A 13,277-nucleotide genomic window follows, 5' to 3' on the forward strand; every position below is an offset into this window, starting at 1 on the left:
CTCGGGGCGGCTGACATGAGGCCAAGCCCAAGAATTACAACACAGCAAACAGATAATAACATCAAAAATGCAAACAGTAACAATACAATAAACAAATGCAAAATAAGATGGTGGAGGAATAAAACCACAGAGCAAACAGATAATAACATCAAAGTAAAATGCAAACCATAACAAAACATACAACAAACAAATGCAAAATAAGATGGTGGAGGAATAAAACCACAGCGGGTGGGCCAAATGCACAGGATAAAAATGGATAAAACCCTGGGTTGAGATAAGTAAATGGAGTAAGATGCCTCTCAACCACCCCCCCCCCCCGGGACCCTCACCCTCTCACACACACACGCGTGCACACACGGCATCCCCAGCCATGGGTCCTGCCTTGAGGGAGTCCACTGCCCTCTGACTGAGGTGGAGAAAGAACCATGGGGCAGCCCTCCCTCCTGCCCAGTGGCCCCACCCTCCTGCTCACCTTGGCCGCCGTCCCAGCTTCGTAGAAGGCCTTGTCCACCGGGACGATGTCCGTGTGTCGCAGGAGGGAGACGGAGAGCTTGGCCGCCATGGTGTCCTGGGGAGGCAGAGCTGATGTTCCATGTGGCCCCTGCTCTGGAGGGGCCCCCAGATGCCCAAGCCCCCCTTGCCCTTGGCCCAGGAGGAGGGAGTGGGCCAAGATCCCAAGAAAGGGCTTGGCTTTGGGGGGGGGGGGGGACAGAGGAGGAGGACACAGGAGGGGGCAGGTATCTGGGGGAGTGGGGTACCCCCTTTTCACCCCTCCCTCCCTCCTTTCCCCCCCTCCTCACCAGCTGCTTGATGCTCTGTGCCGCAGAGCGCGTGGCGTAGTAGTGGGACACAAGCAGCATGCGCTCAAACTCCTCGTGCGCAGGCGAGTTGGCCTCGCTGGACTTGACCAGGTTTTCACACTGCAAAATGGGAGGGGGGGGGGCACAAAGAGCAAACCTCAGGGGCCAAAGAAACACAGGCGTTTTGGACGACCCCTCCCCTAATCTCAAAGCACACTTGGGAAATAGGGTTGATGGAGCCTGTGAGTCCAAAAAAACAGAGCACAATGCAACGCCCCAGGAACACATGCAAAGTTCTACGCTACAGCCACAAAACCCCAAATGCCACAAACAAGTACAATAGAGACGACACTTGTTCCTGGAGAGATGTGAAAAAAGACCTTGCTCCAGCAGACAAGAGTCCTTTGCCCCACCCCGGTCATTCCACAGATATATAAACCCATTTTCCTACTTCCAACAGACCTCATTACCTCTGAGGATGCTTGCCATAGATGCAGGCGAAACGTCAGGAGAGAATGCCTGCAGAACATGGCCATACAGCCTGGAGAAACCTACAACAACCTAGTGATTCCGCCCATGAAAGCCTTCGACAATACATATTCACACCTAGCTCCAGCAGACAAGAGTCCTTTGTCCCACCCTGGTCATTCCACAGATATATAAACCCGTTTTCCTACTTCCAACAGACCTCACTACCTCTGAGGATGCCTGCTGTAGATGCAGGTGAAATGTCAGGAGAGAATGCTTCCAGAACATGGCCATATAGCCCGGAAAAACCTACAACAACCCAGTGATTCCGGCCATGAAAGCCTTTGACAATACAAGACCTTGGTATTCTTGTTGAACATGAGCCAGCACATGAAGCTGTCAGGAAGAAGGCAAGTGATGTCTCAGTATGTTCTCAACCTGTGTTTCTCCCCAGGTGTTTTGGCCTACAACTCCCAGGAATCCTTGCCAGTTGACCAGCTTTCAGGATTTCTGGGAGTTGAAGGCCAAAACATCTGGGGACTCACAGGTTGAGAATCACTGCCCTCGATCTTTGCAGAGGTTCTGTTTCAAAGCTCCTTGCTTAAGTGGTGATGGCACGATCGTCAGCATAGATCAGGGGTTCTCAACCCAAGGGTCCCCAGGTGTGTTGGCCCTGCCAGTTGTGAGGATTTCTGGGAATTGAAAGCCAAAACATCTGGGGACTCACAGGTTGGGAATCACTGCCCTCGATCTTTGCAGAGACTCTGTTTCAAAGCTCCCTGCTTAAGTGGTGATGACACGATCGTCAGCATAGATCAGGGCTTCTCAACCCGAGGGTCCCCAGGTGTTTTGTCCTAGCCAGTTGTGAGGATTTCTGGGAATTGAAAGCCAAACCATCTGGGGACTCACAGGTTGGGAATCACTGCCCTAGATCTTTGCAGAGACGCTGTTTCAAAGCTCCCTGCTTAAGTGGTGATGGCACGATCGTCAGCATAGATCAGGGGTTCTCAACCGGAGGGTCCCCAGGTGTTTTGGCCCTGCCAGTTGTGAGGATTTCTGGGAATTGAAAGCCAAACCATCTGGGGACCCACAGGTTGGGAATCACTGCCCTAGATCTTTGCAGAGACGCTGTTTCAAAGCTCCCTGCTTAAGTGGTGATGGCACGATCGTCAGCATAGATCAGGATTCTCAACCGGAGGGTCCCCAGGTGTTTTGTCCCAGCCAGTTGTGAGGATTTCTGGGAATTGAAAGCCAAAGCACCTGGGGAGAACCACAGGTTGAGAATCACTGCCCTCGATCTTTGCAGAGACTCTGTTTCAAAGCTCCCTGCTTAAGTGGTGATGGCGCGATCATCAGCATAGATCAGGGCTTCTCAACCAGAGGTCCCCAGGTGTGTTGGCCCAGCCAGTTGTGAGGATTTCTGGGAATTGAAAGCCAAACCATCTGGGGACTCACAGATGGAGAATCACTGCCCTAGATCTTTGCAGAGACTCTGTTTCAAAGCTCCCTGCTTAAGTGGTGATGGCGCGATCATCAGCATAGATCAGGGCTTCTCAACCAGAGGGTCCCCAGGTGTGTTGGCCTACAACTCCCAGAAACCTCAGCTGGTTGTGAGGATTTCTGGGAGTTGAAAGCCAAAACATCTAGGGACTCACAGGTTGGGAATCACTGCCCTAGATCTTTGCAGAGACTCTGTTTCAAAGCTCCCTGCTTAAGTGGTGATGGCACGATCGTCAGCATAGATCAGGGCTTCTCAACCCGAGGGTCCCCAGGTGTTTTGGCCCAGCCAGTTGTGAGGATTTCTGGGAGTTGAAGGCCAAACCATCTGGGGACTCACAGGTTGGGAATCACTGCCCTCGATCTTTGCAGAGACTCTGTTTCAAAGCTCCCTGCTTAAGTGGTGATGGCACGATCGTCAGCCTAGATCAGGGCTTCTCAACCGGAGGGTCCCCAGGTGTTTTGGCCCAGCTATTTGTGAGGATTTCTGGGAGTTGAAGGCCAAACCATCTGGGGACTCACAGGTTGGGAATCACTGCCCTAGATCTTTGCAGAGACGCTGTTTCAAAGCTCCCTGCTTAAGTGGTGATGGTACGATCGTCAGCATAGATCAGGGCTTCTCAACCCGAGGGCCCCCAGGTGTTTTGGCCCAGCCAGTTGTGAGGATTTCTGGGAATTGAAAGCCAAACCATCTGGGGACTCACAGGTTGGGAATCACTGCCCTAGATCTTTGCAGAGACTCTGTTTCAAAGCTCCCTGCTTAAGTGGTGATGGCACGATCGTCAGCATAGATCAGGGCTTCTCAACCTGAGGGTCCCCAGTTGTTTTGGACCAGCCAGTTGTGAGGATTTCTGGGAGTTGAAGGCCAAACCATCTGGGGACTCGCAGGTTGGGAATCACTGCCCTCGATCTTTGCAGAGACTCTGTTTCAAAGCTCCCTGCTTAAGTGGTGATGGCACGATCGTCAGCATAGATCAGGGCTTCTCAACCTGAGGGTCCCCAGGTGTTTTGGCCCAGCCAGTTGTGAGGATTTCTGGGAGTTGAAGGCCAAACCATCTGAGGACTCACAGGTTGGGAATCACTGCCCTAGATCTTTGCAGAGATTCTGTTTCAAAGCTCCTTGCTTAAGTGGTGATGGCACGATCGTCAGCCTAGATCAGGGGTTCTCAACCGGAGGGTCCCCAGGTGTTTTGGCCCTGCCAGTTGTGAGGATTTCTGGGAATTGAAAGCCAAACCATCTGGGGACTCACAGGTTGGGAATCACTGCCCTCGATCTTTGCAGAGATTCCGTTTCGAAGCTCAATGCTTAAGTGGTGATGGCACGATCGTCAGCCTAGATCAGGGGTTCTCAACCGGAGTGTCCCCAGGTGTTTTGGCCCTGCCAGTTGTGAGGATTTCTGGGAATTGAAAGCCAAACCATCTGGGGACTTACAGGTTGGGAATCACTGCCCTAGATCTTTGCAGAGATTCCGTTTCAAAGCTCCCTGCTTAAGTGGTGATAGCACGATCGTCAGCATAGATCAGGGGTTCTCAACCAGAGGTTCCCAGGTGTGTTGGCCCAGCCAGTTGTGAGGCTTTCTGGGAAGTGAAAGCCAAACCATCTGGGGACTCACAGGTTGGGAATCACTGCCCTAGATCTTTGCAGAGACTCTGTTTCAAAGCTCCCTGCTTAAGTGGTGATAGCACGATCGTCAGCATAGATCAGGGGTTCTCAACCAGAGGTCCCCAGGTGTGTTGGCCCAGCCAGTTGTGAGGATTTCTGGGAGTTGAAGGCCAAAGCACCTGGGGAGAACCACAGGTTGAGAATCACTGCCCTCGATCTTTGCAGAGACTCTGTTTCAAAGCTCTCTGCTTAAGTGGTGATGACACGATCGTCAGCATAGATCAGGATTGGGTGTGTTGACCTACAACTCCCAGAAACTTCAGCTGGTTGTGAGGATTTCTGGGAGTTGAAGGCCAAAACATCTGGGGACCCACAGGTGCAGAACCACTACTCTGGAGGGACCCAGAGCAGATTACTGTGTGCCTTTTCCACACAGTAAACAACAAATATAACACAGACAAAGGTAAAGGCCTTCCCCTTTTTTCCATCTCCGGCGTCTGGAGACAATGCTCAACGCCGGCCATGGGGAGGTGCTCTTTTTCCATTTTCCAAGCCAAGGAGCCTGCTCTCTATAGACATCTCCAATTGTGTTGCCAGCATGGGGCAACCTTTTACCTTCCTGCCGAGGGAGTGCCTATTCATCTACTCACATTACATGCTTTCAAACTGCTAGGTTGGCAGGAACTAGGGCTGACAGTTGGGAGATCGCCCCAACTCGCGCCTTCAAATTGCCAACCTTGCAGCTAGTGGCTTAAGCCTTATGCAGCTAGTGGGACCCACAGGTTGGGAATCACTGTCTTAAAGAGAGGCAGTTCAGGGGTCATTGCACCCACCCACACACCCAGCCACCCACTCATTTTATGGAGATGAGGCCTCAACCTGGAGTCCTGCCTTCAGTTCCAGGTCTGACTCTTTTGGAAGTCAGAGAAGAATCATGTGGACGCTAATACAGAAAAGAAAGCCTAGGAGGAGAGGCTGGAAGATCGGCTGGGCCTTGTATTGTCGAAGGCTTTCATGGCTGGAATCACTGGGTTGTTGTAGGTTTTTCAGGCTGTATGGCCATGTTCTTGAAGCATTCTCTCCTGACGTTTCGCCTGCATCTATGGCAAGCATCCTCAGAGGCTGTGAGACCTGGCCCAACTTACCTGTCATAGAATCATAGAATCGAAGAGTGGGAAGAGACCTCCTGGGCCATCCTCCAGTCCAACCCCATTCTGCCAAGAAGCAGGAATATTGCATTCAAATCACCCCTGACAGATGGCCACCCAGCCTCTGTTTAAAAGCTTCCAAAGAAGAAGCCTCCACCACACTTCCTCTGGGGCAGAGAGTTCCACTACTGAACGGCTCTCACAGTCAGGAAGTTCTTCCGTAGGTTCAGACGGAATCTCCTTCCAAACACATCTCCTCCTATGAACCAGCTAGGACGTTAAGATCGTCTGGGGAGGTCCTGCTCTCAGTCCTGCCTACATCACAAGTATGTCTGGCAGGGACGAGAGACAGGGCCTTCTCAGTGGTGGCCCCTCGGCTGTGGAACACCCTTCCTACAGAAATCAGATCAGCCCCCTCCCTGTTAGCATTTCGGAGGAAAGTGAAGACCTGGTTGTTCGAGCAGGCGTTTGAATAGGCAGTGGAATATGAAACAATTGGATGATGAGATCGGATCTTGATTTTAACTATGAGAAGATAATGAGATGTTATATGGTGTTTACTTGACTGTTATAATGCTATTATTGTTTTTAACTGTTTTGTGATGTTTTAAGCATTGAATTTTGCTATTGTGAACCGCTCCGAGTTGCCCGAGGGCTGAGAAGAGCAGTATACCAATATAGTAAATAAAGAAATAATAAATAAACATGGTCGTAGGGCCTGAAAAACCTACAACAACCCATTTTCTGCTTCCCTGGAGACTAGGACACGGAACAATGGCTTCAAACTACAAGAGAGGAGATTCCATCTGAACATGAGGAAGAACTTCCTGACTGTGAGAGCCGTTCAGCAGTGGAACTCTCTGCCCCGGAGTGTGGTGGAGGCTCCTTCTTTGGAAGCTTTTAAACAGAGGCTGGATGGCCATCTGTCAGGGGTGCTTTGAATGCAATATTCCTGCTTCTTGGCAGAATGGGGTTGGACTGGATGATGGCCCAGGAGGTCTCCTCCAACTCTAGGATTCTAGGATTCTATGATTTGTTGGGCTTGTTTGGACCAGAGAAGGGCAGGCAGGGGAGGGAAGCCTCCAGGAGAGATGATGGGATCTGTAGCTTTTCTGGGGTGCTGCTGAGGAGAATGCCCCCCTCCAAGGTTGTGGATGGACTCAGGAGCCCCCCATTGGGGATGGATGGGGAGGAAGGGAGGGGGAGGACAAGGGGGGGGCGTGGTCTCACCAGGCCAAAGAGGAGGTCGCGCAGGTCGGCCCAGCGGTGGTAGGCCTCCGCGCAGTTCATGCCGCCCGCGTTCACCATCTCCACAAAGAGCCGCTTGTAGATGTTGAAGTTCTGGAGGGAAAAGCAGGGGAATGAGGGGGGTGTAAGACTGTAGGATCCATATAGCAATATTAAATGATCACTCACAAGCCGGTTTTGCTTTGAAATGGATATATTGCTTGGATCTCTGCAGCAAAGAAAGACACGACTGACTTTTCCCCACCACCACTTCCTTTTATACACCTTTCCTGCCCAACTCCCCCCCTCTTCTCAGTTTCCTTAGTAGAGCCTGTTGCTTCACAAGTTCCAATACAAGGTTTCCAGCGGCTTCTGCTGGCTTCAAAATGTCACAGAGAGAAAACTGAGGCAGACAGGATGATTCAGTCAGGATGTCACGGAGGGAATTTGTGATGTCTTCATGCCGTCAGAAATTGACTCCTGACGGGGGCCTAGTGTTGTGCTCCATGCCCTCCTGCCGCCTCCCTGCTGACCCTCCCCTCTATGCCCCCCCTCCCCTGCTCACCTGCCCATTGGCGGGGGCTCCGTGCTGGACATAGAGGCCCAGGGCTTTCTCCCAGCTGCCCTCCCGGATCAGGTGCGTGGCATAGAGGGCCACGTACTTGTGCAGCACCTTGTAGTTCTGTGGGAGCAGAAGGGGGAGGGGGTCAGGACTGTGTTGCAAGGGGGAGGGGGGCAGGAGCGGGCAGGGGGCACCTCGAAGGGGCCAATGAGGATGACGCTAATGTCTCCACCTCCACGGCCACCCCCACCCTCAGCAACACACCTGCTTGGCTGCCGTCTCCAGGCACTTCTCCCACTGCTCCCGCTCCACATACATGTCCAGGGCGGCCACCACGTCCACGCCCACCAGCTGCCAGGAAAGGAGACTGTGGTTACGGGGGGCGATTTGGAGAACCCGCCTGGCACACAGCCAGCGCTCAGCCAATGATTGTGCCTAATGTCCACGAGGAAGGGGATCATGGGGTTTCTGGGCCTGCTGAGCCTGAGAGCCAGCATGAGATTTTAAGTCCTGAAATTGAGCATTCGGTGTCTCCTGCAAAGGTCACATTCCAGAGAGGGACCCAGAGAAGTCTTTCTCTAGGGTAGCGAGTTCAGAGGATGAATTGCCAGAGGAAGAGGTTAATGAGCTGCTCGATAGGAGACTTAGTTTTTGCAAACTCCGAGCTGCTTCACAGACTCTGTCACAAACCAGGAATGTAAGAGAGTCAGGATGCACAAGGCAACATAAAATCCAATACACAGAATTCAGGAAAAATCCTTTATACTTGGAAGCCACTATCAGTTTGCCAGGGCAAATGGCCTGATTTCATGGCTTTATTAGAGAGACGAGAGGGATTTTTCAGTAGTCTGGTCAACGTTGGAGTTTGAAGCAACATCTCTTGTCAAGTCCTAGTCAAGCCAGCTAAGGGAATTCTAGTTTCATGTCTCCAGCAGTTCATGCTCCATGCTTCCAAGTGTAAAGGCTCGGCTGGCGGGGACGAGAGACAGGGCCTTCTCGGTTGTGGCTCCCCGGCTGTGGAACGCCCTTCCCACAGACATTAGACTAGCACCATCTCTAATGGTATTCCGCAAAAAGTGCAGGCATTCGAATAATTAGTGCAATGAATGGTAATGACAGGAATGGAACAATGGATGACGAATCTGGATCATGTTTTTTTTAGTGATGAGACGCTAGTGAATGGTTATTATAGTAATTGTGTACGAATTGTGTTTTTTATATTGGTGCATTGAATTTTGCTGTTCTTGTTTGTTGTGAACCGCTGTGAGTCGCCTCCGGGCTGAGAACAGCGGTATATAAGCAAAGTAAATAAATAAAATAAATAATAAAGGATTTTTCCCGAATTCTGTGTATTGGATTTTAGGTTGCCTTGTGTATCCTGACTCTATTGCATTTCCTGGTTTTTGATACAACTCTTGTATCTTGGATTTTGTGGACTATTTCTTACAATTAGATGCTGTTACTATTTTTGCTGAACTGTTTTTTATATATTCTTCAATACATTGCTTTGCTGATTTACATTGGATTGGAGTGTGGTTGTTAAGTGCAGAGTTGCTTCCCGCCTTGGAATACAACATCCCCAACCCACTCCCTCCCCACAGATGGCCATCCAGCCTGACCTCCCCCCACACTGTCTCCCCAGAGCCGCTCCTCACCGAGTCCACTTTGCCCTGATTCTTGAGGTACTCCTTGTAGTGCTGGTCCACATACTCCTCATACCTGCAAAGGAGGGACAGAGGGATGGAGGATTTTTTTTCTCTCTCCTCGTCCTAGGTCTCGTTGTGAACCTGGAGAAATCTTGCCTGCAACCTACACTCCGAATCCAATTTATTGGAGCTGTGTTGGACTCAGAGCTGCAGAGGGCCTTCTTGCCCACTGACCACTTTCGGGCCCTTCGGTCTGTGGTTCCGAAGCTGTCTGCTCATGCGCAGAAACTACCATACGTGCAATTCACAGGGACCACGATGGGGGAATATGGGTTGCTTACCTGTAGTGGTCACCTGTGAATTCCTACATCCCCACCCATCCACCCCGCTGTTGTCATGCCCACATTTTTCTGGCTGCTTTCGTGGCAGAAGAACTGGAACAGTAGCCCCTCCCACTGGCTACTTATACTCTCAAAGGGAGAGTGGGCGGGGCTACTACCAAAAATGTTTCTAAATCTATCTAGAAGGTTTCGAAACTGTCTGCTCAGGTGCAGAAACTACCATATGTGCGAATTCACAGGTGACCACTCGAGGAACTACAGTTACAGGTAAGCAACCCATATCCTAGGGCTTTTTATTTATGGAATGCCTTGCCGGTCGAAACTCGAACCATCCGAGACCTACTTTTCGGAAAGCCTGTAAAACTTTTCTTTTCCGGCAAGCTTTTGATGGGTGAACAACCCGGGCTATGCCTGTTCTTGCTTGCTTATTGTTATTGTTATGGTTATTTTCAAAGCTAATTGTATTGTTTTAATTTGCTTCTGTAAACCGCTCCGAGCCAAACTGGGAGTAGCGGTATACAAGTCAAACAAACAAACAAACAAACAAATTTACTCAGCCCTTTAGAACTTAAGACTTACATTAACTCTTCCATCATTGTGGATTTTTGGTATCCTGACCTGTCTCCTGAACCTTTGGAATCCTGATACCTTGAATCTCTGGACTGGCTTCTGACTACGGCATAGACTCTTGATCCCTGGACTTTGCTCATTGAACTCTCGGCGTTTGACCACTAGACTGGACCTTTTGACTACGGTGTTGTCTTGAACCTGCAGCAGTGCTTGCTGACAGTTTTGTTCTATATTCTGTGGCTGAGTGCTATCTTTATGCTTTATGTTTTGGACTATTAAAACAGCCAGAAAGTTAAGTGCTGTTTTAATTAAATTGTTTAACACAAACTGGGCGTTTGGTTCATCTCTACCTGAATAAGGCAGAGCCCTGGCATCGTGACAGAAGGCAGGCTCCCAATGCAGCAGGAGATACCTGGAGGTCAAAAGGTGCCACCCCCACCCCCTATCACAAACTGGGCGTTTGGTTCATCTCTACCTGAATAAGGCAGAGCCCTGGCATCGTGACAGAAGGCAGGCTCCCAATGCAGCAGGAGATACCTGGAGGTCAAAAGGTGCCACCCCCACCCCCTATCACAAACTGGGCGTTTGGTTCATCTCTACCTGAATAAGGCAGAGCCCTGGCATCGTGACAGAAGGCAGGCTCCCAATGCAGCAGGAGATACCTGGAGGTCAAAAGGTGCCACCCCCACCCCCTATCACAAACTGGGCGTTTGGTTCATCTCTACCTGAATAAGGCAGAGCCCTGGCATCGTGACAGAAGGCAGGCTCCCAATGCAGCAGGAGATACCTGGAGGTCAAAAGGTGCCACCCCCACCCCCTATCAACCCTTCTCACAAGATGACAGTCGCTGCCCCAGAGAATGAAAGGCTGGGGGAGGAGGGCCTCCCACAGGGGAAGAAGGTGGCCCCTGAGGGCCCTCGGGAAGGGAGAGAGGGAAGAAAGGGAGATGGGGACTGGGCGGTCTCCCTCACCTGGGCTCCAGCTCCCTGGCCACCCGCTTGGCCTTGTTCCACTCCTCCCCCTCCATGAAGGCATCAATGGCTTCCTTGATCAGGTCCAGGTTCAGGTACAGCTCTGCTGCCTGCAGAAGCAGGAGGGAAACGGGAGGCAGGGGTTGTTGGAATTCAATCCCACACTGCCCAAGTCTCAAGTCCTCAATGAGGAACAGTTTAGTTAGCTTAGTATATGTTAATGTAAGATTAGTGTAATGTGAATGTTTAAATGTAATTTTGTGCAATGCCTGTGAATGTAACCAGATTGCATTAGCAGAGAGTGTATTGACACTGAAAAGGTTAATCAGTCAAGCCTCTAGTGAACTGTGAAGTTGTGACCCTGAGTGTGCCTGGAACGCGTAGGGAGGATCCAGAGATAAGATTTCGTTCCTCCTTCTTACTTCGGTGTTTTTGTCTTGTTTCTGTTCTTCTTGGTTGGGTGTCAAACGCGAGTGTGTGCTGTATATTTGCTCTACTCAGTAAATTTATTTGCTTTACTTCTATACCGCATTTTTCAGCCTAGATTAGGCGACTCAAGTAAAGTATGTTTGCTTTGACTGAAGTCTCAAAGTGTCCGTTCTTCTAAGCTTCAAAGCTTCTGTCGCACTCTGACAGTATAGACTAAGGGTTTCCCTTCCCCCATGTCTCCTGAATGACGATTTGTCTGCTCTGTTTCTGCTCTCGTTCTGATTGTCTGTTTAAAACGGATACTAAAATAAAATAAAGAGGAAAGAACGCAACAAGCTAGAAAAAGAGATAACGAGAGTTGAAACGCAGGCCAAAAGGAATCCCCAAAATAAAAAGATACTCTCCCACCTATAAATACTAAAGAAACAAATGAATACATTAGAATGAGGGGAAATGGAAAAGAAGTTGAAATTTGCAAGATAACAGCACTTTGAAAACGCAAATAAAATAAGGAAATGGCTAGCAAAGAAAACTGCAATCAAAAACAGGCCTGACACATATCTAAGATAGAAGAAGGCAAGAAAAGTTACAATCACACCAAAGATATTATTGAACAATTTGAACATTTTTACAAAAAACTATATGAGAACTGAAATATATCAAAAGAAAAAGTAATGCAATATTTAGGGACACAAGATATAGCGAGATTGACAGAGGAACAAAGAGAAAAATTAAATGGAAAGACTGCAAAAGAAGAAATAAGTAAGACAATTAAAAAATTACCAATAAATAAAGCACCAGGCCCGGATGGCTTTACGAGAACATGTTATAAAACATCCCAGGACATTCTTATCCCACCACTCCTAAAATGGGTTCTCAACCTTCCTAATGCCACGACCCCTTAACACAATTCCTCATATGTTGTGGTGACTCTCAACCACAAAATTATTTTTGTCGCTATTTCATAACTAATATTGCTACCCTTATGAATCGTAACGTAAATATCTGATATTCAGGATGTATTTCCATTCATTGGACCAAATTTGGCACAAATACTGATATGCCTAAATTTGAATACTGGTGGGGTTGGAGAAAGATTGATTTTGTCATTTGGGAGTTGTAGTTGCTGGGATTTATAGTTCACCTACAATCAAAGAGCATTCTGATCCTTGCCGACGATAGAATTGGGTCAAACTTCCCACACAGAACCCCCATTACCAACAAAAAAACGGTTTTCCAATGGTCTTTGGTGACCCCTCTGACACCACCTCGCGACCCCCCCATGGGTCCCGACCCCCAGGTTGAGAAACACTGGTCTGGAGAGTATGTGCTGTGTGCTTTGAGATCTCTCTCTGCTTGTGTGTCAGGAGAGATGGAGTGATTGAGTTTTTTCTCTCCTCTCTTTGAAACCTTAGAAGAGATGGGTGTTGGAGTAGCTCAGACCCAGTTCTCAGACCCAGAAATGCAGTTAGTTCTTTATTATTGTAAATCAACCTTTTGTGGGTTTTTTTTTAAAGATGGGACTCCGCCTCTTTGCCTTCTAAGCTCTGAATTCTTTACAGCCACATTACATGGTACTTTGCGTTCTGCTCGCTAATGAGCTGGTGCTCAACTTTTGTATCCTGTTTGTGTTTGGGTGCTCTGCTGTATATTTTAGGGTAGTTTTCCCTTACAGGAGTCACTGCCATTCCAGGAAGGAGGCGAACCTGCCGAAGTGGATTGTGCCCCCCCCCCCCGGCTCCTGGCTACAGCCCCCTTTCTGCCCCACTCACCACGCTGAACTTGCCCAGGCCCACCAGCAGTGGCCCCACCGTCCGCACCACCTCTGTGCTCCGTGGCTGCCCAAGGAACTTGATGGCCAGCTCTGCTGCCTGTTGGGAGGGGGAGGGGTCAGAGGGGGTCACACAGCCCCTCCCCCTTGCCCCCTCCAGACCCCACCCTCCTAGGAACCCTTCTGTCCTGGCCGCTCCCTCCTTCCCTCCTTCCCTCCCTCCCTCTCTAAACCCCTCCCCACC

At 49.7% G+C, this 13,277-nt stretch overlaps 1 protein-coding gene across 1 annotated transcript in view; it reads right to left on the reverse strand.

The window, feature by feature from the left end:
* The window catches only part of IFT172 (intraflagellar transport 172), a 58,635-nt gene that overhangs the window by 9,913 nt on the left and 35,445 nt on the right, over positions 1-13,277 (reverse strand). Inside the window, exons 36-43 of the mRNA XM_060754846.2 lie at positions 13,035-13,133; positions 10,834-10,943; positions 8,961-9,024; positions 7,570-7,656; positions 7,309-7,425; positions 6,747-6,857; positions 801-920; positions 473-568 (exon numbers count right to left, since the gene is read on the reverse strand). Coding sequence (XP_060610829.2) covers positions 473-568; positions 801-920; positions 6,747-6,857; positions 7,309-7,425; positions 7,570-7,656; positions 8,961-9,024; positions 10,834-10,943; positions 13,035-13,133 — 804 coding nt within the window. The remainder of the gene's footprint in view (positions 1-472; positions 569-800; positions 921-6,746; positions 6,858-7,308; positions 7,426-7,569; positions 7,657-8,960; positions 9,025-10,833; positions 10,944-13,034; positions 13,134-13,277) is intronic.

This window comes from Anolis sagrei, chromosome 1 (assembly GCF_037176765.1).
Source record: "Anolis sagrei isolate rAnoSag1 chromosome 1, rAnoSag1.mat, whole genome shotgun sequence".
Classification (NCBI taxonomy): Eukaryota; Metazoa; Chordata; class Lepidosauria; order Squamata; family Dactyloidae; genus Anolis; species Anolis sagrei.